At 43.5% G+C, this 27,611-nt stretch overlaps 1 protein-coding gene and 1 pseudogene across 2 annotated transcripts in view; both read right to left on the reverse strand.

Annotated features, from left to right (window-relative positions):
- Nucleotides 1-27,611, reverse strand: part of RTN4 (reticulon 4) — a 223,482-nt gene that overhangs the window by 150,457 nt on the left and 45,414 nt on the right. Inside the window, exons 2-3 of one of the 2 annotated variants that reach the window (XM_078649486.1) lie at nucleotides 14,794-14,850; nucleotides 11,537-13,837 (exon numbers count right to left, since the gene is read on the reverse strand). In XM_078649486.1, coding sequence (XP_078505612.1) covers nucleotides 11,537-13,837; nucleotides 14,794-14,850 — 2,358 coding nt within the window. The remainder of the gene's footprint in view (nucleotides 1-11,536; nucleotides 13,838-14,793; nucleotides 14,851-27,611) is intronic. The other variant, XM_078649487.1, reaches the window with a different exon arrangement.
- LOC144765464 (U4atac minor spliceosomal RNA) lies at nucleotides 23,452-23,566 on the reverse strand (annotated as a pseudogene).

Consider the following 27,611-nt stretch of genomic DNA (forward strand, 5'->3'; position numbering starts at 1 on the left):
CCGTTCCCGCCGCCCCCCCCCTCCCGCTGTCCGTGCTCCGCCCCCCCTCCCGCTGTCCGTGACCGACCATCTGTGCACATCTAAAAGGTTTAGGTTCATTTATTTCTTTCATGAATGTTGTTTTCATTATACTTTCATCTGCATGCATTCTAGTACAGGCTGTTTTCTGGAATTGTTATTCTCAAATTGTTTGTCCTTGCTTACGGTTGTCTGTTGACTGTCTCGGCTCATATTGTGCTGTTTGCTTTTCGCTATTCTTCAAATAAGCGTATTCACGTGTTGGCAACAGAATTTCCCTTTGTCCCAGTCGTGATCACCAATGCAAAAAGTATTTTTTTTTCGTGAAGGAGTGGAAGGGGAGCTCTGCTCTAGCCCTACGGCGACACCGCTCCTGTCATTGCGGCTACCCCGCTGCGACACTACCAGGGCTGACTCTTGTGGGCACATACTCTACTTTTGGTGGCAGCCTGTGCCCGTTGTATACTTGGAGTGCACACATGCACGTCATCGGCAGATGCTGTACGCATGCCATAAGCAGCATTAGACATACATCCCAGTGCTGAACCAAGGTCTCAACGTTCTGTACAGAAGTTTACATGCTGCCATCGTTCTATCATCAGCAGCATAATTTTTCACCTGTGTCTTAGTACATGCATGGGCGTATTACTGTTTCTTGTATTTTCACCGAATTGTGCTGGGCTGTGCCTTCCTCAAGCCTTATTTTTCAGCATTCAAAATGTAATGTGCCTAATTAAAACATCTTTTAAGTATGCAGCAATCCTGTAATCCACTGCCACCGTTCTTACAGAATCCTGCGGACCAACACATGAAGTAGACAAATGGATGGGTTTATTAAAAAAAAATGTATGGTTGCAATTGATGCAGGAAAAAGGGTTTATTATTGCATGACATTAGAACTGAGGCACAAGAGATTTTCGACAATTTGCCAGAGGTGGTATCCCCTCATCGTGTTGAAGTGTATGATAAGTTTCCTGAGGCTCTTGACAGCCTCAAATTGCACTTCACAATTGAACCCATATCGTCATGGAATGGTTTGATTTTTATTGTAAGCATTAATGGCCACTTGAACCCATGGAAAGTTATGTGGCGGGATTACATGTTTTGGCTGCTACATGCGATTATCATAAAATGCACACGCTCAGTATGTAATGAATTGCTACTATAATATGGTGGCTTGCATTATAGGTATTGTGTGTATAGATATATTTTTAATAATATAACTAACACATTAGATTTACACGCCTGCAAGTACAGTTATGTACTTTTAGTCCACGTGGCTCGGAGTAAAGAGTCTTCTACATATTATCTGTCATCTTTTTAGCCCCGCGGGCGGCTATTCAATGAACCCTATTCTCCCTGCATTGAAGATTTCACACACCTTTACAGCCCTGGTGTTCGCCGAAAGGCTGCGCAGCGCTGTGGTGCTCTGTGTGGGTGTGTGAGGCGGGGCTCACAGTGTGTGGGGGGCTCTGTGTGGGTGTGTGAGGGCTCTGTGTGGGTGTGTGGGGGCTCTGTGTGGGTGTGTGGGGGCTCTGTGTGGGTGTGTGGGGGCTCTGTGTGGGTGTGTGGGGGGGCTCTGTGTGGGGGGCTCTGTGTGGGTGTGTGGGGAGGCTCTGTGTGTGTGTGTGGGTGGGGCTCTGTGTGGGGGGGCTCTCTGTGGGTGTGTGTGTGTGGCATTTGCGAGAGATTAAGCTATTTCCATTGTAAATGACAATGCCATTTATTTATCTGTTTTCAAAGCCAACACATAAATAAAATGTTGTCATTTACAATGCCAATACCTCTAACTTTTGCAAAGGCGAAACCGTTGCATTGTAAATGCTTGTTATTACTGTCAACTTTAGCTAATCCGGGTCAAACGTAGGAAGCATTGCATGAAACAAACATTTACATGGTGCTTACTTTCAATATTTACCATAGGACTCTTTGTAACGCTCTTCCAGCAGAGACACCCCATCAGTCGTTACCTTTGCAAGGTTTAAAATAAACAAGGATGAGGGAAACACCCTTAAATTGGAAGTGGTACTGTGGTGGCAGGCAGCAAGAAGTCTCCCATATCCTCAAACTTTCACAGCTTCAAAAAAGGCCCCACTGGACTGCTGAGCAGACAGCCCACGATGTCAGTGAGATCAGAGATACATCAGACCCAAAAACACTTTGCCTGCACAGTAATTCGCTTTTCTTTAAAGCTAAGGGCTTAGGGGAGGCCACCTAAATAAGCTGGAAAGTCGTACTGCATCCCATGAAAGAAGGAGGAAGTTGCAGAAGCAGGCTGAAGGAGGCAGCCAGCCTCCACCAACATGCCTCTGCTGAACAAGTACAAGAGGATGGTCAAATGAGACTGGTCCTTCAATCAAGGTGAGCTGTTTGCCAAGACATCAACACACTTTGTCGTTATCAGTTCCGATAACCTGATAAGGGATCATATTGTAAAGATGAACTAGGGGCATTGTGCGGCTTCACGTTGCCAACGACCACCAGGTCAGAGTTCCCATACTACACATGAGCAGGTGTGTTAAACCAGCCACATGTTGGTACCTTTGTCAGCAAATAAAGAGTTATCCACGTTAGACACACAAGGAAGGAACAGTAACGCTGGTCAAACTAGACAATGGAAAGGATTGAATGCTAAGGGATTGGCAGAACACTTTTAGGCACCTAAGTGGGCATAAACCAGGCGGATGTCTAAAGTGATGGTTAAGTCAGTGATAAAATAGTATTATTATTTTTTGGGGGGGGATGGGGGGCGGGGATGTGGGGGAGGAGGGGACGAGAAAAAGGAATCATAATGCAATGCTCCAAAATCTGCTGCTTTTAAACATGTAATAGAGAACAGAATATTTTCTCTTGCCAGGTAAACGGTGCAAAAAATAACTGCCATTACCTGGAGATCCTCGGACTGTTTAGAATTCCAGGCCAGCCTTTGTCACTTGATTCTCAGATTATACAACACAAACTGAAAGAAGGAAGCACCGACTTATACAGCCCACATTCTCTTTTTTAGGGCTCGCGAAGCAAAGAGCCCTTTTGTAGGGGTTTAAAAATGGACCTGGAAATTGCACACGCTCGTGCGTGTGATTTTCCATTTGCCGCCTGCTATTGGCCTTTCACTGCTTGCCGTTTTGTAAAATAGACACAAATAGGCCAGTGGCGGGCGTTTAGCTCCGTCCCTGGCCTATTGGTGTCTATTACGCGCATTTCCTGCCATATGCTTTCAATTATCTGCCCTGACACAGGCGCGATAATTGAAAGCATATGGCAGGAAAGGCGTGCGCACCACTTGCGGCTTTGTTTTCCCGATCGCTTTCACTTTCGCGATCACCTCCCTCCTCCCTCCCCAGTATGTTTAATGTATTTGCCTGTTGAAACCAAACTCGACCTGAAGGTATTGGAAAGCTTTCCATGTGCACCCGTGGGGGCGAGGGATGAGACAAGTGCCTTTATAGAGATGGCGGAAGACGGTCTGATGGAGGGCCGAGGAACAAGAAATGGAGCAAAATTCCTACAGAAACGGAGTGGGATTGTGAGCGAGGCGCTATCAGAGTGCAAAGAAGCGCCAGGTATCGTAATCTGATGCATATTGGCCAGGTGACAGTAGTTCAAACCACGTTAGTCCCGTTTAAAGCTAGCAAAGTACTCCCTGCTTAATTTGTAACACATATGCACATCTATACATTCACTCAAACAAAGTGCAAACTATAACGCGCAACGGTAATGCAATGCTGATCTTTTGCACCGGTTTGATGCTAACGTAATCCCTTTATAGCCATGCTGAAACACCTTTAAAACTTTGCTGTCTTATAAACCGTTGAACCGATTTATACCACAGCCACTCTCGAGAAAACTTTTACTTTCATGTTAAGTTTCATGGAAGTTCATTTAGTTGTTTAACCCCTTCCACGCTGATGACGAGCTGGGCTCGTCATCAGGTAGCCTCCTCGCACGCTGATGACGAGCCCAGCTCGTCACGAAAAGTGCGATTTAAAAAATCTCAGCGTGCGGGCGGAATTCCGCCTGCACGCATGCGGTTAATTCTACAAAGGAGAACGAAAGATCCTATGAGTGTTAAAATGGGCCACCTTTTTTGACCTCCACCATGTTTAATTTCAATACCCCTCACAAATCTGCAAGACACTTGCCATATCAAAACGTATCAGATTTGTTAAAGATCGCCAACGTTATTAAGAAAACAAAACAAAAAAGCTGGTCAGTGTATACATAGGTAGACACCCAAAGTTGTTACTAATTGCCCGTTGCCAGCGCTGCCCGGGATTTCAGCTTTTGAATACCAAGGGCACCAACGCACCATGTCTTAATTCCACCGCATGCGTCTTCCTTCCACCACCCTTAACTTGCATGTTATTTTTCATCCTTGCTTTACCCCTTTTTCATGTTTCCCTATAATTCTATTAATCTTTTCTGTTCTCTGTATGCTTTGCTCTGAGTCTGCTGAACCAACATAAGCTGCCGTCCTAACAAATGAGCGCAGCAGTCCACAACCTGCAACAACCCGCATGCATCAATCAGTGAAGTTCCATTACTCAGGGTTATTGTAACACCGTTATTGGCAACGCTTAGAAGCCACAGCCGCGCTGCGTATCAAGCACGAACGGTTCGTAAAAGAGCGACTTTAATACGTTTTTTATGGTTTTCCCTGTCTTAATATTCACAACCATATAAACAGTGTGTTCCCCTCAGGCTGCAGAGATTGCTTGAGGAGGGACACTGCTCACTCCAGTTTATCAAGTTTCGGGCATTTTTGCTATTCAGGAAAAAGCATCAATCCACTGTGGGTTATTTTGTCATTTTTTAATGTTTGTGCCTGTTGTTGAAATCCGTGAAATACATCTATAAACGCACTCCATTTACTTAGTAAATACATGAATGTATTTTATACATGAATGTAGTCTTCTAATATCGCTAGGACACAAATAAACAGGTCTTACTTTCTTTATTTTTAGCATTTTCTTTCCATCTGTACCTTTCTATTTTATAAATTCGTTTTCCATTTCATAAATACGTGGTTTGTCCAATCTTTTCATTCCGTTGTTTGCTCATTCCAGCTGTTTCGTTCTCTTAAGAAACTGCTTGGTGTTATTTCGTTTCCTTTATATCTATCTCTTTTCTTTCTCGCTGTATTTTTCATTTTTATTTTTACTGCAGTCTTTCATTCTTTCTCTTCCAACATTTATGGTTATTTCTAGATTATTCGTGTTTGCCCTGTTCGTTCATCGTATTTCTTTTTTTCTTTATATTATGATCTTTCATCTATAGCATTCATATTATCAATTTGATAAAGACGCAGCCGTATGTACAGCTCTTCACAAAGACCATGCCAAATTCTTGAAATTCTTGAGCATTTTACTGCGATGGGTGAAGGTGCCCTCCTAACAAATACAACAACTCTTGCAGCTCTGACTCTTGACCATTCTTCTTCTGAGGAACACATCAAGTTTCTAGCCATTCTTACCTTTAAGTGCACATTTCTACATTGTGGTTTTTCCATAGAACATCCACTCTGAGGATCCTATTGCAAACCTGCATTCCACGACACTGTTCTACCTGAGGTTATCTTTAGATGTTAACATTGACGTACAAATCGGCAAAAACTTATCAACCACAGCATCTGACTAGTCCCTAATCAATAACCTTTTTAACAAACCATCAGCCCCATGGCAAATTCCTAAGCCTCATATCATACTCTCTACAATGCACACCTTGCTCTCCTTCGCCCCATTGTTTGTAGATCACTGACAGAGCCCACACAAAATATCTTCAAACTGCATCGGAAGCTCACCACCTCTAACTACCAACCTACCACTCCCAATCTAAATCTTGGATTACTCTGCTCCATGCATGTCCTCAAAACTTCATTGTGTATCCATCTATGCAACCAGAGAAAGACCAAAAACAATTCAACACTTCAAAGCGCTCCCTCAACACAAAAATCATGCAATAAAACAAGTCTCCCAACAAGATCTTATCATTCATTGCATGAGCCCACTATGCTTAGCTAACAAAATCAATGGCCTTGTTTTGTCTCTTTGTGACATTATGTAATTCTTACTCTCTAAAATCAACGTTTACACTTCCATCTCCTCAAACACTAAAAGAGTATGTTTAACAGCAAGCTTCATTGCTCCACTCAGCTCTCCTTTCCCCTATATCCACTTCCAGTCACAGCGTAATACAGGCTCCTGCGTGAAGCCCTCCACTCCCTTTCCCCCAAGCCTACTGAATACCTGTGGCATATGGGAGACTCATAGTCCACTCAAAAATCAGCAGTGTGCCCCATCATGTTGCTTTATGCCACTGACGCCCTGATCTACATAACGATGTCCCCCTCACACCATATCTTACTAAATGATCTCATTCCTACACTAAGCCAACTAGTAGTGCATACTTTAGCCCCCATTTAAGCAAACCAGTAGCCCAATTTTGTAGGGTTTAAGCCTGCTTCACAAAAAATGTGAGGCGCTCCCTAAGAAATGACTCCCATCAAACCTGCTTCATGTCTGCTGTGGACTTTCCATTCTCAACAAATGGCAAAGCCCACACCTTGAAACTCTTATCCAGTCTCCGTTCTCTCTCTCAGCTCCTACTTCATCCCTTCCAATTTGGGTTCAATGAACATCGCTCAACTGAGACGACACAAACTTACATTACCAGCTTCATCACCTCTGGCCACTACTATCATTTGGCCTCCATCTCAATTGTGCTTGATCTCTCAATGGCATTTGCCCCTCTGGGTAACTGCTATGCTTTCTAATCTCTAAGCAGCAACCATTGCTTGCTCATAACTAGAAGGGATCCTTTCCTACTTGGTCAACTGCTCTGTCATTCTACCACTTCGTTCATGTTACTCATATCTATACCCATCACTGTCACTCATACGAGAGACAACTTATCTTCTCTTTCCGAATATTCACGCTCCAGCTTCACTATTGACTCAGACATTGTATGATCACTATCCAACAATGGATGGCTCATGCCATGTACTTTTCTAGACCATTTCAGCACCTCGCTCCATGCTAGGAACCATATCCTACTTCTGACATGCACTCCCACCCTTAAAGGATTGCATTATTCTTAATTTATTGTCCCTGCACACAGCTATACATTTGGAAATAATTTGTAATGTGATGTAGCCAAAATAGGTTATACCCATTGCTGCCACAGCAACTAAGTTTGAGCAATTCATTATCTGTAGAATTTACCCTGGCATCACTTTCCATACAGGCAATCCATGCAAACACCTCTTTTATGTGCATGCTATTTTCTGTCCATACCCTAATAGTCCTCAAACACTATTTTTCCTGTAGCTTAAGCACTCCCCAAGAGTGCATGTGTTTTCGAGCTGCCTCCCTTATGTATTTATCGCTCCCCGTGCTCCAGGTGGCTCTCTGGCCATGTGCTTCTCTCCACCCCACACTCAGTGTTGCTCTCTCACCTGTGAGTTTCTCTCCCTCTAGGCTCCGTGCTGCTCTCACCTGTGCACTTCTCCCTTCGCTCCAATGTTCTCTGCCTTGTGTACATCTCACTCGGTTCTGCTTTTTGCTTGCCCTCTCTAGTGCTCCTGTGCCCTTCCTTCTGCCACCTGCTTTCTTACCAGTTCCTTCATTGCCCTTCCAAACCCACCACACTCCTATTTTTTTTTTTTTTTTTAAAGAGGGTTTTCTGGGAGGGCCAGGCAGCAAATAGCTGTTGGCCATTCTGCTTCGTCAATAAAAGCACTATTGTGCCCTTCCATTTTCTTTTCTTTTTTTTTTATTTACTGATCCTTAGTAGATTGGTAAATAAAAAAAAGTGGCATCCCTGCAATAATATATGCACTCACCTACAAAATATGGAGTGGGTGCGGCATTGCACTTTTTTGTGTCCTGTACAGAATCAGCATTTTTGCTGATGCTGTACAGCATGAACGAAGGACATTGGCAGAGCAAACAGTTGTCAAATACAAAATCCCTTGGCTTTGCCAATGGGTATAGTCTTTTTTTTTGTTATGTCATCTGGAACTAAATGTCTCACAGCTATTCTCATGTGAATATTCATGGGCACTTCCTGTAATCATACCACAGCAAGTCTGTGCAACTAAAACGGAGGGTAACACACAGCAGCAGGTGTCAGTGAGTGAAGGGAACCCCATCCTCCACAAGAGTAGCCTGGCCAACCCAGACAGTTTGCACATTTTGCAAAAAATTTCAAACACTTCTAAAGCTCTACTGTAGTTCTCATCTCACATTAGAGTACTTCTAGTCACCTGGCTTACTCCCTTCCAATAAGAGATCCTAGATCTTTACTGATCATTAAACCTGCATATAAAGACCATGTTTCTAGTACAATGGAGCGAACACTTCTGTTGACTGTACGCCATTCATCAATGTAATATTAACAGAGCACAAGTCTACTGGTAAATCAAAGAGATACAAACTGCCTAGTGACAAAACCAATTGTATAATTGCAGAGTGGAATGTGTAAGGTTAAGGATAGGTGCAGGCATGAGCCTTTAGGAATGTGCAATAATGTTTACAGAACCTTCTAAAGAAAACTCATCTACATCAGGGGTTCTTAACTTTTGGTCTAAGGACCACTAGATGTCTGCGATGCCCACTCAAGGTATCTGCGTCTGGTTAGAAAATCAAATATTCGCAGAATACTAAAGTATATATAAATAAAGAATCAAAATCGAAATGTTTAAATGTAGTGTAAATGTAAAAAGTGAACTTGCAGGATAATTAAACTGGCATCCATTACCTTGATTCAATGGCGCAGCACAAGCACAGCAAACAGAAAACTGCATGCATGATGGGTGCATCTATTAATGCACCGACAAAAAGAGAGCATGCATTAGGAGCAAAAAAGAAAGTAATATGCTAGAGTCTGTGTCTTTTAAAACTGAAAAACAAAATTTAGAAAAGTTCAAACCATCCCATTAAAATTGAATATTTGAATTTTTTATGTTTGTGAATTAAATAAAATATTGAATTTTGTGTATTTTTTATGTATACTTGTTACTTTTTTTTGTGTGTAATTGTAGAAATTACTTAGGCCGGGGTCCCCGGCTTCAGGCAATGACTCAGTGGTGGATCCCTGGTTACCAGATTCCAGAAAGGATTCAGTGGGATGCCCGAATAATTTTTTTTTAAAAAGGATAAGGACAGCCGATTTATATGAAAACATGAACAGCCTATTTCTATTTTATAGTCAAGCAGAACGCACCATAACGGGAACAGCAACATTACCAAACTAAATGTAGGATGCAGTCTCACTGAGTCTGTTGAAATGGCAAACAATTTCTCTTCATTACTACAACAGGTCCTCATAGTTAGAGGTGTTTTACTCTTATGGATCACCTTCTAAAGCTCAAGACTAAATAAAAAAGCGAACCAAATAGGATTGTAACTGTAATTACCAAAAATAGAAGGCAAGCGCAGCCTTGGTAGAAGAGACCATGAATTGTTACACAGCCTGTTTTAGTAGGTCTTAAAATGTTTGAAGATGAACGTACACTCAAATTACTTTCATATTTCACTATACTAATTCACCACTAATCCTTTATGGGTTCTGGAGTAGCGTGCTACTGGCCGAAAATGCACTTTGACGCCTCGTCAGGGGTAGTAAGCACTATATAAATGCAATTCCAATAACATACGAGGTGTGGATGGAAGATGCTTCACAGCACTAGGTCGGTTATAGTAACCCATCATGCTAAGAGTTCCCAGAATTGTAAACTGAAGTAAACCAGTAAACAGAAACCAGAAATAACATGTTTGAAAAACTACAGGTCAGAGTTCATTTAGGAATACATTTCAGGGATTAGAAAACTGCCCAGACCTAAGCTCTATTGCCCCCTACAAGCCACTATAGACTTCGCCCCGCTTGCTGTGTTTGAAGCAGTCTCTTGAGCACTTGTGCTCACCATTTTATACAAGTTATTTTTTTTTATTCAAGTCCGATTTATCCTGGTTTTGATATAAATGGGTCCTAGGGACGAGAAACGTCTAGCGGGGTTATAGGTTATCCGGTATCTGAAGAATTCAGTGTAAATGTCATAGGAGGAACTATGTCTCAAGGCATCTTGAGTTTGAAAAAAAGAAATATTAGAACATTGGAATGTATGGCGCTCCATTGAAAACAATGTGGCGCTCCGGGCTTCTAATGGCTCTTAGAAGTCCAAGCATCAACATTCCAATGCTTGCCTTTAAACAAAGTCCTCGCTGAGCCAGAGGTTGTGAGACCTTTGTTTTGTTAGAAAATTCTGCCCACAAGTAGCAGAATGTTCTAATAGCCATGCTCCGTAGTTGGGAGATACCGGCATTAAAGTCCCGCTCACTTGTTAAAGGCCAGAGCCGAAGCAGGCCTGTAATTGCTGATACAGCCGCTACGGCGGGCTTTAAGGCTGCATTAAAAGAGGGCGGCTAAGGATTTAGAAGCCATGCTTTTATGATGTACCATAAATGGGCTTTTAAGAGCTTGTCTGCTGTAGTGTCAACTATATCAAGCTGCAGCTAGTGTGCATGTTCTAGGCACTCACACGTTTCTCTTATGTTTCTTTACGCACTCTGTGACCCAGATCCGTGGCAGTAACAGGACAGCTTTAAAGCTCTGTGGAAAACGCTTCACGTTTCCACCAAGTCTCGGCATATGTCATTACATGCTCTTAAGAGCCGGAAGGGAGCAGGTTGGAAGATGCCTCCTGTTCTGCCTGGGTGCTCATCCAGGGAATACCTAATGACTTTCCTTCAGTGGCATTCCCAAGCACCTGGATTTCTAAAGAAAACAAGTATTGATTCTTAAAATTGGATAAACAGATGTTCCTCTGTATGGACTACAAGAATGTGGTTGGCCACCTACTGCCAACATACCTTTACAGCTTGGATGAGTGCTTATGTCGCCAGCAGTGATAAAGGCTTCCTGGTACTGCTTTGATGAGGACCTGCTGGAGGCTACCTAAAGCTTTTTAACCAACAGAACAGCAATTGGACAGTGAGGATTGCAAAGAATGCAAAAAAAACAAACAAAAAAAACACTGCTGGACATTTAAAAAGTTCATAAAGCAGAACAACCCCCTTCCCCCCACCCTTCTCAGACATGTGTATCAGCTTTTCCCCAAAAATATCTCAAACAAGCAGTTTCCCTGCTGATGATTACATGGATGAACTGAATACAAGAAAAGAGAACGGACAGCCACAGTGAAATGAAAGTCAAAACCAATGTTGGCCATTGTAGGGAGGACACATTGAGACAAAGTATAAGATATTTACTGAGCCCATTCCTGAAACAGGAATACAGCAATAGAGTTAGAACACACTATGGCCCCTTAACTCCTCCACCACTTGTGCCAAGGAATGTAGTTTGTGATGTATTCAAGCGAGAATAACCACAGGCATCAAAGACGCACACTGCTTGCCTTTAGCCAAGCCAAATCGTAATCAACAGTGAATGCCCACATGCAGATGCGACAAAGAAAACATAAAATGAAGTGATAGACAGTGCATGAAGACATGTAGATTACCTGATGCTTTACCCAGCCTTGCTGAAGGCACAGAAGAAACAGGCTCTGGAACAGCAATTCTCTTGCTCTCACTTCTTTCTTCCTTAGGGAAACATTCTGTAGTCGCCTCTTTTTCAAGAACCTCTGGTTTCACTGTACTGGCCACGTTTTCCTGAATGGATGAGACCGACTGTTTGGGCAATGGGTGCACTGCAGGCACCTCCTGATGATCAGGAGAGTATTGAAAGACTGACACATGTCCTTCAGTTTTCACTGCTACATCCTTAACAGAAGGCACCTCACCAGCAAAGTCTAGTAATGGCACTTGCTTTGCCTCCACTTCAGGCACATTTCTCTTACTTTCCTTTTCTTCGCTTTCTATGGCTTCAGCAATCTTTTTTGACACCACTTCAGCAGCTTTAGTATCAGCCAACATAGTCATGAAATCTTCTGATTTTTGAACAGGTGAAGGCTCGACTGTGCACGAAGGAGCCTCTTTTGCCTTGTGTTCATGGTAAGCAAGCAAATCATTTTCGGAACTGATTACATTGCCCACTTCTTCCATTTCAAGATGTTTTTCTTCCTTGCTGAACACCGCATCGGCGGGTGCATTCGATGAAAAATCCAAGATGTTTGAATGATCAAATTCTGGCTGAAAAGATTCCATGTATGCCTTTGAAAGGAATGGATCTGTAACGCTACTTTCATCTCTAGCACAGCTCATTACATCTACCAATCTGTTTTGCCCAATACTGGCAATGGCTTCTGTCGCTTCTTTGCTAACCTTAGGCACCCACTGTCTATCCAAGTCCATTTCTTCAGACTCGGAAGAACTGCTGTCATCCTTACTAGGATGTGCAGGCATACAAATTGAAGTAAAGTTTCCTGGCGTATTCTCAGACAAATCTGTGAAACCAGGCGGGAGGAATTCATTTGAGATTTGGGTTTCCTTAATTAGATCACAAGCAATAGATATATATGGAGTCTCAATTTCCTCAAATGCTGTACTTTCCACATGGGTAGGCTGCTTAAACATAATGCCTTCAGCACCATCTTTTTTATCTTGTGCCAACGGCACCTTTACAGCTTCTTCATACGATGGTGGTGTTTCAGATTCCAACTTAATCTGCTCTTCGTGAACCTGAGGTGCAGTGTCTTCCAAAGGAGAAGCATCATGATGTGCAATATACATAGCTGTTTCAATACCAAGAGCTCCAGTGGCTGCTGGGGCTTCCATGACTATGTCAGGCAAAACTGGTGACTGGACCGATTCAGTACTCTCAAATGATGGAGACATTTGCGCTGAAGAAATTAAAGGCTCAGGTAGAAGTTCAGATGTCTGAACGAGGTCAATCTTTGAGGTATACGTAAGCTGCGCACCAGCTAAATCATGCATTGCAGTTTCACACGCTTCCTGTACCAAGTCTGGCGTAAGGCTTTCAGGTCGACTTGTAACGTGCCCCATTAGTTTTGGTGAAGCATCTGTTGTCACGTAGTCTGCTTCCCACTCTATTTTAGCCATGAAAGGGTTGCTGGCAGAAACACTGGCTTCGCCCTGCTCTGTACTCCAACGGGCTTCCATTTCTGCCATTTTCTTTTCATCAGTCTTATTTTCTGAAATCAGTTCATGGGGAGCAGCTGCACCGACTGGTGCAGGAGTAAAGTGAGATTGTGAAGGATGAACAGATTCAGAAAGTGCATGGGTCTTCTCCATTTCAACATTCGATTGTGTCCCGCATACATTTGTGTGTACTTCACTCTTGCCATCAACATTAGGTTCTTGACCATCAATTCTACTTTCCACTGCGGAAAGATATGGTTTGAAATCTACATATTCTGCCCTTATTGGACTCTCTTCTTCAAAAGCTACATGAAATGCTAGTTCATCAGTTCCACTCCCACCAGTTGGTAAGGTCTTGGAAAACAAAGGCTCATCAAATAGTGCAGTCTTGTGCATAGGTTCTGAGATTTGGTTTAAGGGCTGATTTCCCTCAGAAAAGAGGAACTCCTGGTCAGGGTGTGGTGCGGAGAAGACTTCAGGTTCAGGTTTCTGCTCCGGTTCGAAACCGTTGTGTTCTGACATTTTGGCGGGCTGGTTGACGCCCGTGGACTCCAAGTACATATGACTCAAAGGATCTTGCACAGCTTCAGTGAAGGGTTGCTGAGACAAGGTGCTAGCAGCAAAGGAGTGGTCTTTGGGGGGAGAAGCGGAGAAAGAAGACACAGAAGCAAGAGAAGCAGAGCTGTCATGCAGCAGAGATGTAAAATCCTCCTGGTCAGGCGAGACAGAGCTAGAAAGCTGCTCCAGCAAGTCCATTTTTTCTGTGACCATGGACAGAAAGGAAAATTAGAAAAGGGCAAACACAAACCGTATAACACAAGCGTTCTATCTTAGATATTTATAAACACTACATACCAAGCATTGTTAAATAGTAGTTCACAAGTTAGAAGTATATTTTAGAGGCAAGTTAATCTAATTGGTAGTCACTGTCAGCATACGAGAAACTGGGGACAAACTTGCAAGCATTTGCAATGTAAGTTTTTCACCATCCTCAATGGGACGCAGAACTGTTTTTCTTAGCCTGCATATTACCAACTGCTACAGTAAAGCCAAAGGATGAAATTTTATTTTCATTGCTACTTAAAGCCTTTTTACTACGACTGGCAGCCAAATGTTGCACAAAAGTCCATATGAGATCTAGTTCTCTTCGGAGACGATGCTCCTGATAAAGTATTAGTCAAACATTGGACTTCACCACGATTCTAAACACTTAGTATATGGTGGGCCATTTGAGGAACCCGTACAGTACCCAGATACATGTAATCTATTGGGAGTTGGAGAAACTTATTTTTTTATATAAACAAAAAACGCTTTGTGCAATAGTGTTTACGTAGCAGAAACACTGAGTGAAGGATTAAGTAAACGAGTCGCTTTAGTTGAATATTAGCACTCATTCAGTCGCGTTATTTTTAGGCAAAAAAGTGGGCGTAGACGTGATGTAACGGTTACCACCATTTTAATTTAGTTTTCTGAAAATAACTGCCAAGACACTGACAATTTATACTCCGGTTCTTGTATTTATATGAAGAGTGCAATCAGTGGAAGTTGATGGTTTGTGGGTAGTTCTACGTTGTAATGTACTGTAAGGACTCCCTGCTAAAAATACACTCCTATTGACATTTTGGTCAAAGGTGAAGAGCATGCAATGTCGACAATAGCATAAAGGAATATTAAAAATGCAAAGCGCAGGAGAGAGAAGCTAGCAGAAAGAACTTGCCTGCAGAGGGATGCATCATAGACGCAGATGCAGTAGGAAGAGCAAAAAGGGTCTCATCTGAAAAACAAATACAAGAAGAACTCAACAGAAAGCAATAGAGGAGTGAAGGCTGAAAAGCGGAAAAGTAAGATGGACAGTGAAAACCATTGCAATACAGTAGGCACAGTAAGACGAGACAATTGTTCAATGCTTTTAGACCAGCTAATAAAAACAAGGTCAGTGGGGTTCACGACATTAGGTTGCATTTTCAATTGTCCGCTGAGCAGCAGAAAACAATATATCATTTCACTTTGACCAACATTTATCATGTGGCCGGTGTATGGGCAAACCTTGGAGAGTAAAGTACTCCATACTAGAAGTGCAGTAAGTCAGCGTAGAGAGGAATCACACTGATGCTCCATTCTTTTCAACCATCACCATTCATACAAGGCATTAAAGAACTGCCAACCGATGTGGTGCACCGCAATCTCTGTACTTCTTACCATTATTCTGAAACTAAAACACATTAGTATAAGCAAATTCTGGCCTAACTATTCAAAATGGAAATGACTCCTCTTGTTTTACAAAAACTTTGTTCAACTGTCACAAACAGGCAGTAAATGTATTCTCCTGAGAATAGTGAAAGAACCAGAGAAGGATGGTACAAGGGGATAACCACTGCTTCTCAATGTCCACTCCTTTTTGCTTCTTGTTAGGTTCTTAACATCTCAAGTGAAGAAAGGGTACCTGGAGGCAACAGGTTTACATCTGTGCAAATCCTCACCTCAGCAGCAACATTGGAATTTGAGTCCTCGTTTTTTGTAACAAGAGGTTTCAATGCTCAAGTAATACTTTTTTATAATATATATCTATCTATCTCCACACACACACACACATACCTACATACACATACACAGGCTTATTAAAGCAGAATTTAGTCCTTCAAGACGCTCTTATGCATGCTCGCACTTTTTCACAGCTTCACCCATTGAGCCACTCTCCAGTGTGTTTTAACTCCAAATTGCAGTCATGTTGGTTTGCTTTCAAACACCCCTCCATGTTTCTGTTTGTTTTCGTCCCCGTGTATTTCAAGTTTCTTCCTCCCACCTGCGCCCTCCATGTTGATTCTGCCCATCGTCGTTCTTCTGCCCAATTTGTTCTGCTTCCCCCGCCATTCTGTTACTTCCACGCCCTGTAATTCTGCATTCTTGTTGCATCCTCCACCTGCGTTCTTCCCCCCCCTCTTGCATTTTTTTTTAACTGATCCAACCCAGGTGAATATAAAGGGGGTACACTTGGTCATTTTGTAGATATACACCCGCTTGGTTGGTGTGCATCCTCCACCTGCGTTCTTCCCCCCCTCTTGCATTTTTTTTAACTGATCCAACCCAGGTGAATATAAAGGGGGTACACTTGGTCATTTTGTAGATATACACCCGCTTGGTTGGTGCCCATACAAAAAATGCATCTGGCAGCATTTTCTGTTTGTTAGCCATACCGCACAGCATTAGGGATGCTGTGCAACATGGCTAAAAAAACATTATCAAAGGTCAATCGGTCCCAAAGGCAAGATCTATTACCTTTGTAAGTGCTGCTACTTGTATGTTAATGTAAATGGTGTGCACATTTCTGAAAGCTAGAAAGTACTCACAGTTTTCCTGGGAAAATGCCACACTCACCGTACGATGGAAGACTGACAATAGAGAACAATGCAGTCAGCGCGCCTTACCAACGCGCAAATTACTGATCAGCTAAATGGCCCTGCCATCCAACTAGAACATGAGGTGGCCCAAGGGCTGAATCTTATGCATAGCTTGTATGCAGGTGGATTCAAGAAGTAGCCATTACTAGTGGGGTAGTTATTTACAGCCAGTGTAGAGCTCAGAGATTGAAATAACGTGACAGTAAGCTACAGGGTGAATCCCACCCACCGACCAAATCCTATGAACAGTGAACCGGTTGAGTAAGGTTACAACCATGAATGTTTCAAGGGATGGGATATGACTATTTCAAAACAAGGTAACACAGCTTGGTGGAAAATATTTATCTACCTGTTACTAAGAGCAGAGTATGAGTCTATAAGAATTAAGTTTACAAGCACATGCAATTACAATACACACATCAAGTATGAAGGGACCCAGTCTTTGGCAGCCTTCCCAGAAGTTAGTTCTCTAGAGGTAAAACTCACAACAGACAAGTCACTTAACAAAGCCTCAATTATGAATATCCCCAAAACCATTCTGTCCATTGAATGGATTATGGGATGCAGATCAGGGAGAGCTCCTAATGATTAAAACTGATGGATACAATGGTACGGAGTAAGTCAATTGCAGCTGATCCAGTTTGACTATCTTCTTCCACTGTACTACATAAATGAAAGGCTCTTTAGGATAAAAAGTACCAAAATACCTCAAATGCATCTCATTCAAAAGGGGTTTCTGCACACAGCCTGGAATGTAGCCATCCAGGGTTTTTGAGTAGAGGGCGGTAAAATTATATTAGAGGTTTTGGATTGACAAATTGATGAGATAACCAAGGTTGCATTCCTTAGCCTAGTAGAAGACGGGAAACAACCTTTACTACGCGGTCGAAACACCGCACTACCAACACAACGCAGATTTTACAACGAAAGTCGTTACCACGACTTACACTGGAGGGCGCTCTAGACTAAGGAATAGTGTGATTTACTATTCCAACATCTTCCCTACTGTACGTAGGCCGGAGTTGGAATAGTAAATCATACTATTCCTAAGTCCAGCACCCTACAGCGCAAGTTGTGGTAACGACTTGCATTGTAAAAGCTGCGTGGTGATGGAAGTGCGGTGTTTTGACCGCGTAGTAACGTCATACATCCAGTAGAAGACATGGAAAGTGCCAGAAGTATGAAGCTCTTGGCTAATCATGGGTTGCCAGAACTGGAAAATAGCAGTTGTGGATACAGCGGCCAACATGGCATCGCTCTGTGTTACAGCTCCACGCCATGTCCCGAGATCATCCATCATCTTACATCCTAGGGCTGATTCGGTGGAGAAAATAAGGTGTTAGTCTATCACGCCACATCAGCCTACACTTTGGAGGCCCTATCGTGAACCGCATGGGACCAGTTGCAACTACCAATGGGTGGACCTTGCTACAGTGACTGTGGTGGGGCTATACCACGAGGAATGCAGTGTTGATAAGGGCCAAGGATTGCAGGTGGGCGTAGCTCTGTAGACATCGCTGCTCCTCTCCACTTTTAAGGCTTACCGTATCAAGCTAATCATTTAGCCCCGTAAGGTGTAACAGGTGTCCAGCTTGGTGAAGGTGGACACGGGGCTCAGCACTACACAGGCCCTGGGACTGATCCTGCTGCAGCAGCTCGATTGCCTGCGGGCCTACCTGGGTGGCATATTCAACAACTGTTGGAATGAGTCCCAGATGCAGATTTGCACCTCCTAGGGTCCAGTAAGACTTGTTCTCCAGATTGGAGGTAATTGCAAAGAACTCAGACAAAGACGCATAACAGAACTGTGGTTGTTAAGATGAGTTTGCGACATAGAGCCTTGAGGACCCGAGTTCCTTCCTGATTGCCGATTGCTGTGGGAGCCAGAACCTGCAGAGACCCAGGATTCAGATTCCTTCACTCGAGACTGCTTGTACTCTCCCTAGCCCACCTAAGCTGGCTCACTCTGTCTCAAAAAGCAGGTTGGGTGAGGAATAAGTTACATTACCTTGAGTTTGGAAGAAGCCGGGAACTAAGCACAACAAAACCAGAGCACTCCTTCTCAAAGCGACTGGCTCCTAAACCCAAGCCATGAAATCAATTCAGTAGATATCCTAAGATGGGCTAAAATAAGGGACTCACAAGCTCTCCTGAAGAATCGGATACAGTGGTAGAGGAATGTCTGGTGGGGTGTATAAGCCCCAGAAGTTGCCCTTTACTCCGGTCATGGTGAAGGACAAACCTAATTAGATACCACAGCAGGGCACGTTACCAAATTTCACAAAGAGCATCACCACGGGTGCACAATCATTGTACAACTCAACGTAGGATCTAAAAAGGCCCATCCGACAACCTCTGTGGAACCAAATGCAGACAAAGTGGTACCAAGGAGGGACTAACAAGCCTATTTACGAACCAGAAGCCAGCATTTTAGGAGGACAATGACACAAGCCAATTACAAAAATGGGCGGAGAGTGGGTGGGGCTTCCACTGCATACTCCATTACAGCATGCCTCGCAGAGGGAGCAGTGCATGTGCGTTGCCACTAGGCTCAACCTAAAAATAGGAGCTTCCGCTTGGTCGTGGGAGCTTGGACTCCTATTGACCATTTCAAAACCATGGTATCGGTTCTGTGACTGCAACTCTTAACAAGATGATGTGGCTGCATTACTGGACCCTCTGTAACCACTGTATCGAGGGCCACTCCCATGTGGTATGGCGGTTTTAAACCAACATAAAAAAATATATACACAATGGTGCCAAACCCTGCAGTCAGCCGCCATTGTACAAGCTATAGGCCGGGCGTAGTAGGGTATGACCGCCTGCAGTGGGGCACAGTGCTCAAAGCTAAAAGTCAAGCGCAACAGCAGGTTGGGTGCCACTGACCAAAGGCCAAGCAGTGTGCAACAGGAGCATTGTCTGCAAGTTGCCAAAGTGGGGTTGGGTGTATGCTCAAGCTAGAATATGGCAAAAAAGAAAAAACTGTGGGAAAAAAAACTGATAAAGTGACGTTACTGTTAGATGTTTAAATGAGATAAAGATGAACGTTTGAAAAAATACCAAGAAAAAAATGAAATTCACAAGCTAAAGATTACTGAGCTAACTAGAACTTGCACCCCCCACCATGTACTCCTGATGACCTTACATAGTACAGTTCTCATGACTAATTCAATTTATGAACTCACGGTTTACATCATCTACTCATTGGGACTGCATCCTATTGGTTTAGTGGTCTTGAAGTAATTCAAAACGCTACAGTTGTGGCCAATTTTCCATCACCAATCACATGAAAGTGGACAATGTTTGCCACATGTTCGTCCACTATACACCTTAACGCAATCACACTCTTTAGCACTCAACATGGCCTGCAATTTGAAGTCAAAAAGTTGACTGGTATGTATTTACCTCTTATAAGACATAGTCTGCCAGACAATATGTGCTAACCGCTGTAGTTTGCTAAAATACACTACACACTTTCCTGAGAGGAGCCTTAGAGCCATGCTTACAACTCCAGTGGCAGGTAAACCACCTGCAATTGGCCTACTCCTGCATTCTACATTATTTAAGAATCTACAATGCCTCAAAATCTTCAGTGAAGTTATGGAAAAAAATTCCACGTCTTATAAACAACCCCGTTACATAGAATTCGTCTACAGCATTGTATTACAACTATAGAACACTGGCACATACCCAGACATGCCATAATCTATTGTCAAAACAGCTTTGGCTTTTCTCGCAGATTTTTTGCAACAAGTTTGGCTTTACAGCACCACCTACTTTGAAACCTACTCTGCAACCCGCATCAGGCGGGTTCAGTCTTTACCTTTTTTAACAAGGAGCACTACTTGCACCCTAAACTTCACTGATATTTAATAGGTAACCACATAATTTTCAATATGCACAGCCCCATTTGGCACCATGCTTAGGCTAGATCTATTCTGTGCCACCACACATGCCACCACAGTAAGTCTATGCTGTATCGGACTATGAGGTTATCAATGACATCAACGTCATTTGACATGTCATCGGTTATGTCATCAATTACATCATTTAACATGTAAGTCCTTACTTGTCTAGCCTCAATGTTTATGATTGCATGTGTACGTTAGTCACTGTCTCAGAACTGGGCTTCGTCTGCGACTATCGAATTTGTATTTGTCAATTCAGTGGATGAAATATTCTAAGCATAAATACAGCATACTTGAAAAGCAGAATCAAATACTTCAAATGAAGGACAAAAAAAGGCAAAAGAGGGTCAAATGGTTAAGTCACCATCATCTAAAATGGCAACATCTGTCAAAATTGATGCTGGTATACTTCACTCTAGAAAGAACATTTCACAGGAGTAGAGTTATTAAAGTATCTTATGCAATCACCCAGGCCTTTCCAGACAGCAATTTTGCACCCTGTATTGCGGACACTTATGGCGCATTGACAACTTCGTTTCAATGATCCTCGCCAGCAAATACAAGTGGGGACCTCACATGATATTAGTTGCAAGGCACATCCTATTTATTTTATCAACAATTACAATTATCGTGCTACATACTATGGATACAACAGGGGTTCTCGGACACGGTCGACATCTCTAGACAGCTGCACGAGTTAGTACAACTACAATTAGTGCATGGAGGCAAGTAAAGAGTCATACATTTACTGTAATCGATGGATGAATCTTCCAAATGAGTGTCGGACAGATTTCCTTCAGTTTTGGCAAAGTTCCCAATCTAGATCTATACTAAGTCAGGGTCAACCAGAATACAGATCACCAGGTCCTACTTCAGGGAGAGAAACACAATGTTTGCTTTCTGGTTGCAGGCGGGGGGGGGGGGTATGCGATTTAAGTAAAAGTGTCTAAGTCTTGCTGGTACTGCATGTTCATTTACAACAAGGGGTGGTGATGGACAGAGTCTCTGAATTAAGCAGAGTACTCTCACCCAGTCAAGAGATCAGGGCTAGATCCAACACCGTTTTTTAGCTCATTGCACCATCCCAGTTTCAGAACCTGGCTGTATGCAAATTAGTCTGTCCCTGGCCCAGTGCATCATGGGAACAGGGCAGACCAGACTACAAAAGCCAATTCTTACACTGGGAAGGAAACAAGCTTCCGGGGACCGGTTTCTGCCATTTCAGGCGTCTTCGGCCCGGCTTGCTTGAATCCTGATGGTGCAATGAGCAAGGGACTCACATCTGAGTATACCCTTCCACGCTTAGGGTGGACAAAATTATTTACAACAAGGGGTGGTGATGGACAGAGTCTCTGAATTAAGCAGAGTCCTCTCACCCAGTCAAGAGATCAGGGCTAGATCCAACACCGTTTTTTAGCTCATTGCACCATCCCAGTTTCAGAACCTGGCTGTATGAAAATTAGTCTGTCCCTGGCCCAGTGCATCATGGGAACAGGGCAGACCAGACTACAAAAGCCAATTCTTACACTGGGAAGGAAACAAGCTTCCGGGGACCGGTTTCTGCCATTTCAGGCGTCTTCGGCCCGGCTTGCTTGAATCCTGATGGTGCAATGAGCAAGGGACTCACATCTGAGTATACCCTTCCACGCTAAGGGTGGACAAAATTATTTACAACAAGGGGTGGTGATGGACAGAGTCTCTGAATTAAGCAGAGTACTCTCACCCAGTCAAGAGATCAGGGCTAGATCCAACACCGTTTTTTAGCTCATTGCACCATCCCAGTTTCAGAACCTGGCTGTATGCAAATTAGTCTGTCCCTGGCCCAGTGCATCATGGGAACAGGGCAGACCAGACTACAAAAGCCAATTCTTATACTGCATGTTCACCTGCATACAGAGAAGCTAGGGCACCTCTTTTAGCCTAGAGGTAAATACATCACAAAGAACTCCGTTAAACTTCCTTTTCACAACTATCTGGCACATTCAAACAAGGAGTGCTTTGGATTCTAGGGAAACAATGCCAAAATAATAAACCTGAAAAGGTAATAAAGTTCATTTGGAAAACTATATTATGGAATTACATATATAAATTGTGGTTTTACACATGTGAACCAGAACCAAAACTCCTGTTTTAACAGTGGTTTCAGTTTTTTCTTTCATAATACGCTCTGTGCCCAAACCCACAAGGCCTTTGACACTGCACCCAACCTCACTATGTGAATTGAATCCCTGCTGCACACGGCCTTTGGCTCTCTCCTTTGTCAATGCTTCTCTGCATTTCTTTCCATCTCTCGCTCTCTCACCCCCGGTCTTTCTCACATTCTCATAACCGTTTATGAAAGACTAGAATCGCATCAAGTTCACAATATATATATTTTTTTTAATGACAGACAAATCCACCACTTAAAATGGCATATCGTGTTTTGACTTCAAATGATGCTATGTTGGCTCCGTTTGTTTACTGGTGTATTACTCAAGTTTTCAAAGTCTATGGGCGCATGTCCAGTCCCACAGGGTAGTTCACCTCTCAGTGCCCTTCTACTGCTACTGATTTTGTTTCACAGCGTAAAAGCTGCAGATCTGTTTGAGTCCCAATTTTCAACATGGCAGAGCAAAAAAAATCAAATGTGATACACGAGTCACAAATCACTGTATCGTGACTTTAAACAGTAGAGGTATACAGAAGTGTTGATCCTTTCAAGTCCACCTGGCACCTTTTCAAAATGCTTATATCTCAAAAACTACTGAACGGAGTAACACCAAACCAAACAAGCATTCGCAATGCAATAGGTCTCGCATTAGGAAATGTTTGAGCTATTGGCAATGCAAATGTTAGCTAGTTTTTTTTTTGTCAACAATTATACTACCAGTTGCATAAGTAATAAATGAAAAGGCATGAAGCAACAAAAGGGTGCAGTACCATAGGCTGTTACTAGGTGTACCTGTGGCATTGTAAAAGCATCTTTATTAATCTTATAAAGGTTCTGCACCCTTACAATTATACAGTGAACAATTGCATTACGGCTGCTGTATCTTACTGTCACTATAGTCGTTGATGCTATGGATCCACAGTTCCAAATATTGCACCATTTTACAGCTGGCGCATAAGTGTTGTTAAGGTGTTAGCAGTACTGCTCTCACTATACGTTCATTCAGCAGCAGCAAAACCTCAAGAAAAAGATGGAGGAAAGTAAAATGGTAGTACAACGTTGACGATCAGTAGAAACCCTCATTTTATTACGGTGATAATTGCAGAATTATTGTATGGAACAAAAATCTTGCTGAATAGTATTACAGCAGGAAGAGGAGCTTAGTAAATCGAAAGTCTTGTTACCCCCCCCTCCCCCGTCACTATTGTAATGCAGCCCATCATACATTGCACCTCCTTGCCATGGTGATTTGCATATTAACGGACAGAGTGAACGGTTGAAACTCTTCCCGGTGAGGCTTGTGTTATGCAGATTTGGTGTTTGGATAAACTTTGTTTATTACTGAACAGTGCGGCTGACATGAGATGGGTGCCGCAGTGAGAGAGAAATGAACGCCGAAGAAAAAAAACACCGGAAGCAGATGTCCGGCCCGCCGCCTGGTTGTGGGCGGGGCCGGGAAGAGGTGTGTCCGCTCCGACTGCCTTGCGGAAGCTTTGCCTGTTGTCCTCCGGTCTCCCGAGTCGTGAGGGAGACCGGAGATGCCGTGCCAGCCATGGCGGGGGGGCCCCGTGCAGAAAAGGGAGCCCCCGCGCAGAAGAGGGAGCCCCCGCTGGAGAAGGAGAGACCGGCCCGCCGCCGAGCGCCAGCCGACCCGGTGAGTACCGAATAGAGAGGAGGGGCGTGCGGGTGTGTGTGTGTGTGTGTGTGTGTGTGTGTGTGTGTGGGCCTTCCTGCCTGCGTGTGCATGTGTGTGTCTGTGGCAGGGGACGTGCACGGGGTCGGGCTGGGCGTGCGCGCTCACAAGGTCAAATCTCCGGCAGGAGAAGCTCGTGACAGTCTGCTGTCCACATTCCCCCAAAAGTGATTACATAAGTTGTCTCGCCCTAGACAGCAAAAGCTTTCGCTTTTGCTTTCGTCTAGGCGAGACCTAAAAAGCTCACTTTTTGATTAAATGTTAATACTTTAATGCCAAGTTCGGCTTAAATACGTTTAGTGGATCCTGCTGCAGGAACGAGCAAAATTTCCCATAGGAACTAAAATGGGGAAACACAACTTTCACTACACCGTTTAACTTTAACCCCTGCATGAAATACGAAATTGTTTGGAAAGCATCCAGTACGTGCTTTTTGAGGCAAGGTTTTATGTATGGTATTTTGAGGGCCAGCATAAAAATGTATTGACAATGCGCATAAAGATGGAAGGTGCCATGGTAGAAAAGAAAATGGGCCAGATGTACAACGCTTTTTAGCGTGCGCGAACGGGTCTTACACCTGTTCGCGCATGTTAAAAAGCATGGACCCATGTACAAAGAGTATTTTGCGAGTCACAAATAAATTGCGACTCACAAAATACTGTTTTGGGACTCGCTATTAGGAAAGGGCGTTCCTTTCCTAATAGCCACCGCAAAGCTATGTACCAATGTTTTGCAATTGCGGTCGCAAAACACTTGCAAATTACCACCTACTTCAAGTAGGTGGTAATGCATTCGCAAATGGGAAGGGTCCCATTCATGTAATTTGGGAATGTGTCCAAATGACATGAATTCCCACTATGAGAGACTCCCACTGTCGGCTGATCGGAGAAGGCTGGATGACGGTTACACTCATGGCCGTCCTAACAGAACTACCCTCACCCAGCTGAAAATGACCAGACCTACTCTAGAATGACCAGATCTACAGTAAAACATCTTTACATTGTCAGAAACCCATTAACCCTTCTAAACCACAGGACACCAGCGAGAAAACTAGCACCCAGTGTCTAAAAGAAAGATGCTTCGTGTAAGCAGCACCCCATAGACTTTAAAATAGCCCATCCTTGCAGGTCTCATCACAGATATCACATTATTCATCACTGAAAACGGATACTTGTGTAGGGGATGACTGCTTTGCAGACCATCCAGCCTTATTCCAGTCCTCTCTCCCTTTCAAGCCCACCTCTCTCCTCCGCAGACACATACGACTTATATTATAAAAAACCTATTGCTGTACGCAACACTAGAGGCTGATTGAAAACTTCAGTCATCCTCATAAGATTAAATATGGAACCAGAAGAGTAAAGAACAGCCTGGTAATATAATATAACCAGATAGTGCCCTCCCTATATGTCTTTTTTTAAACTTCATCACACAGCTTACATGCTGTGGACCCAAAAACACATAAGTGCATGCCATAGAAAATCCAAAAATGTACCTCAATAGAAAACCCGAACTAGACTTTAAGACAGACTTGATTTAAAGGCAGCAGATATAATGCTTCCTTCCTGTTTCAGAATGAGTGCGTCAATTCCGACCTGCTTTATAAATATTTGGTTCTTTCACTGGTTAGCCGCTTTGATTTTGGGACAGTCCGTGAACTTGGAGCACTTGATGTTTGTTCTATTGTAGCTTGAAAAGGAAGAGGATTTCAAAAATTTGACAAGTGTAGTTATTGTTCTTGGGACTGAGGGTGAAAAATCGTAACTATTTCCCACAAAAGAAAGGTAAAAAAACATGCACTCAGTGTCACTTTGGATGCCAAGGATTTACGCCCCAGGTGTCACTCAGCTTTGTAAACAAACAAACATGCCAAAGGGCAACCACTTCCCTTTTTAGGTCGAGCCTAGAGCCAGCCCGCATGCGCTGCTCTGCGAGACTTATTGTAGAAGAGTAGGTGAATAGCAGGTCTACCCATATTTGCCACTGGCTTGTGTCCTTGTCGGTCCTAAATGCTGGCTTCTGATTCATCGATCGGCTTGTTAGACCATCCTTAGTACCGCCTCCTTTTCATTTGTCACCTCCCATGGTGACAGGACCCTTTACTTCGGCTGTTACACGGTATGTGTAAGTTAGACTGTGAGCACTATTTTCTTTAATTAGGTTCTCCTACTCCAGGCACGACGTGCTGCGGAGGCTTCTTTTCCACCCCCACCCTCCCTCCCGTTGTCCGTGCCTTCATTTCCACTTGCCGACCTCTCACCAGTTGTCTGTACCTTCTTTTCAACCCCCGTCCTCCCTCCCGTTGTCCTTACCACCTTCTTCCCTCCCCCCACCCTCTCTTTGTCCATGCCTTCTTCCCATCGCCCTCCCGCCTGTTGTCCTTGCCTTCTCCCCCTCCCCCTCCCTCCCTCTAGTTGTCCGTGCCTTCTCCCCCTCCCTTTGTCCGTGATGCCTACCATTTGCAATGCAATAGGTCTTGCGTAAATGTAAGACATTGCATTGCAAATGCTGGTTTCCATAGTGACCCAGCCGAGTGGACGCTCTGGTCTACCAACACTTCGGCTTAGCTTCTTATGTGCTTGCAGAGAGGAGGCCACATTTCCACAATAGACCAGGGGTGAGCGCGAGCTTGGCACATGCAGTCTCATTCCGCATTGTCCAGAGCTCATTTAATTCTGCATCCGTCAGATAGGATGCGCTGCAGTAAAGGCAATGTGGGACAGTTCCTTCCATGCATGACATCAGTAAACGGTTAGATTGAGATTATAGCCTTGATCCTGGGCGTTTTGCATGACCATTAAGCACACATGTAATTTGCAAGAGAGGCACAATGCCGCCACACTATCTGCTCAACAGTGGTACTGCACAGAGTGGTAAACGGATGAATTCATCTCAAATCCTGAGCATCTGAGAATGGAACATTTATCAACATGTATACTATAGCAAGCCTGTGGACTTGATGCAGTGTGCACTGTTCACAACCTTATAAAACACTGTATTCACATTTCTCATGTTTTTATAATTTTAATGCTCCTTTTGCATCATTTCTAAATTTTAACTTTTCAATGTTCATACTTAATCATTTCCAAATGCACAAGTTACTACTTGTGTAACGATATATCTGTAAGAGACATTAGTTAGTGATAGATTCCTTACCTTAGAATATCCCCAGGCGTCAGACTGGAACCGGAAAATTTTGCGTAGCAATACCCCTGCGCGCCGGCAGGCGTCGTCCGCGGCCGTCGTCGACGTCGTTAGCGCCGGAATGACATCGGAGTACTTAGACGCCGCCCATGCGCGCTGACGTCAGTTCTGATACACAGCTTTTCCGCGCCAGATACGCAGAGCCATGATAGAACCAACACTGGTGCCATGAAACTAGGGCCC

Source organism: Lissotriton helveticus, chromosome 6 (assembly GCF_964261635.1).
Source record: "Lissotriton helveticus chromosome 6, aLisHel1.1, whole genome shotgun sequence".
Taxonomy (NCBI): Eukaryota; Metazoa; Chordata; class Amphibia; order Caudata; family Salamandridae; genus Lissotriton; species Lissotriton helveticus.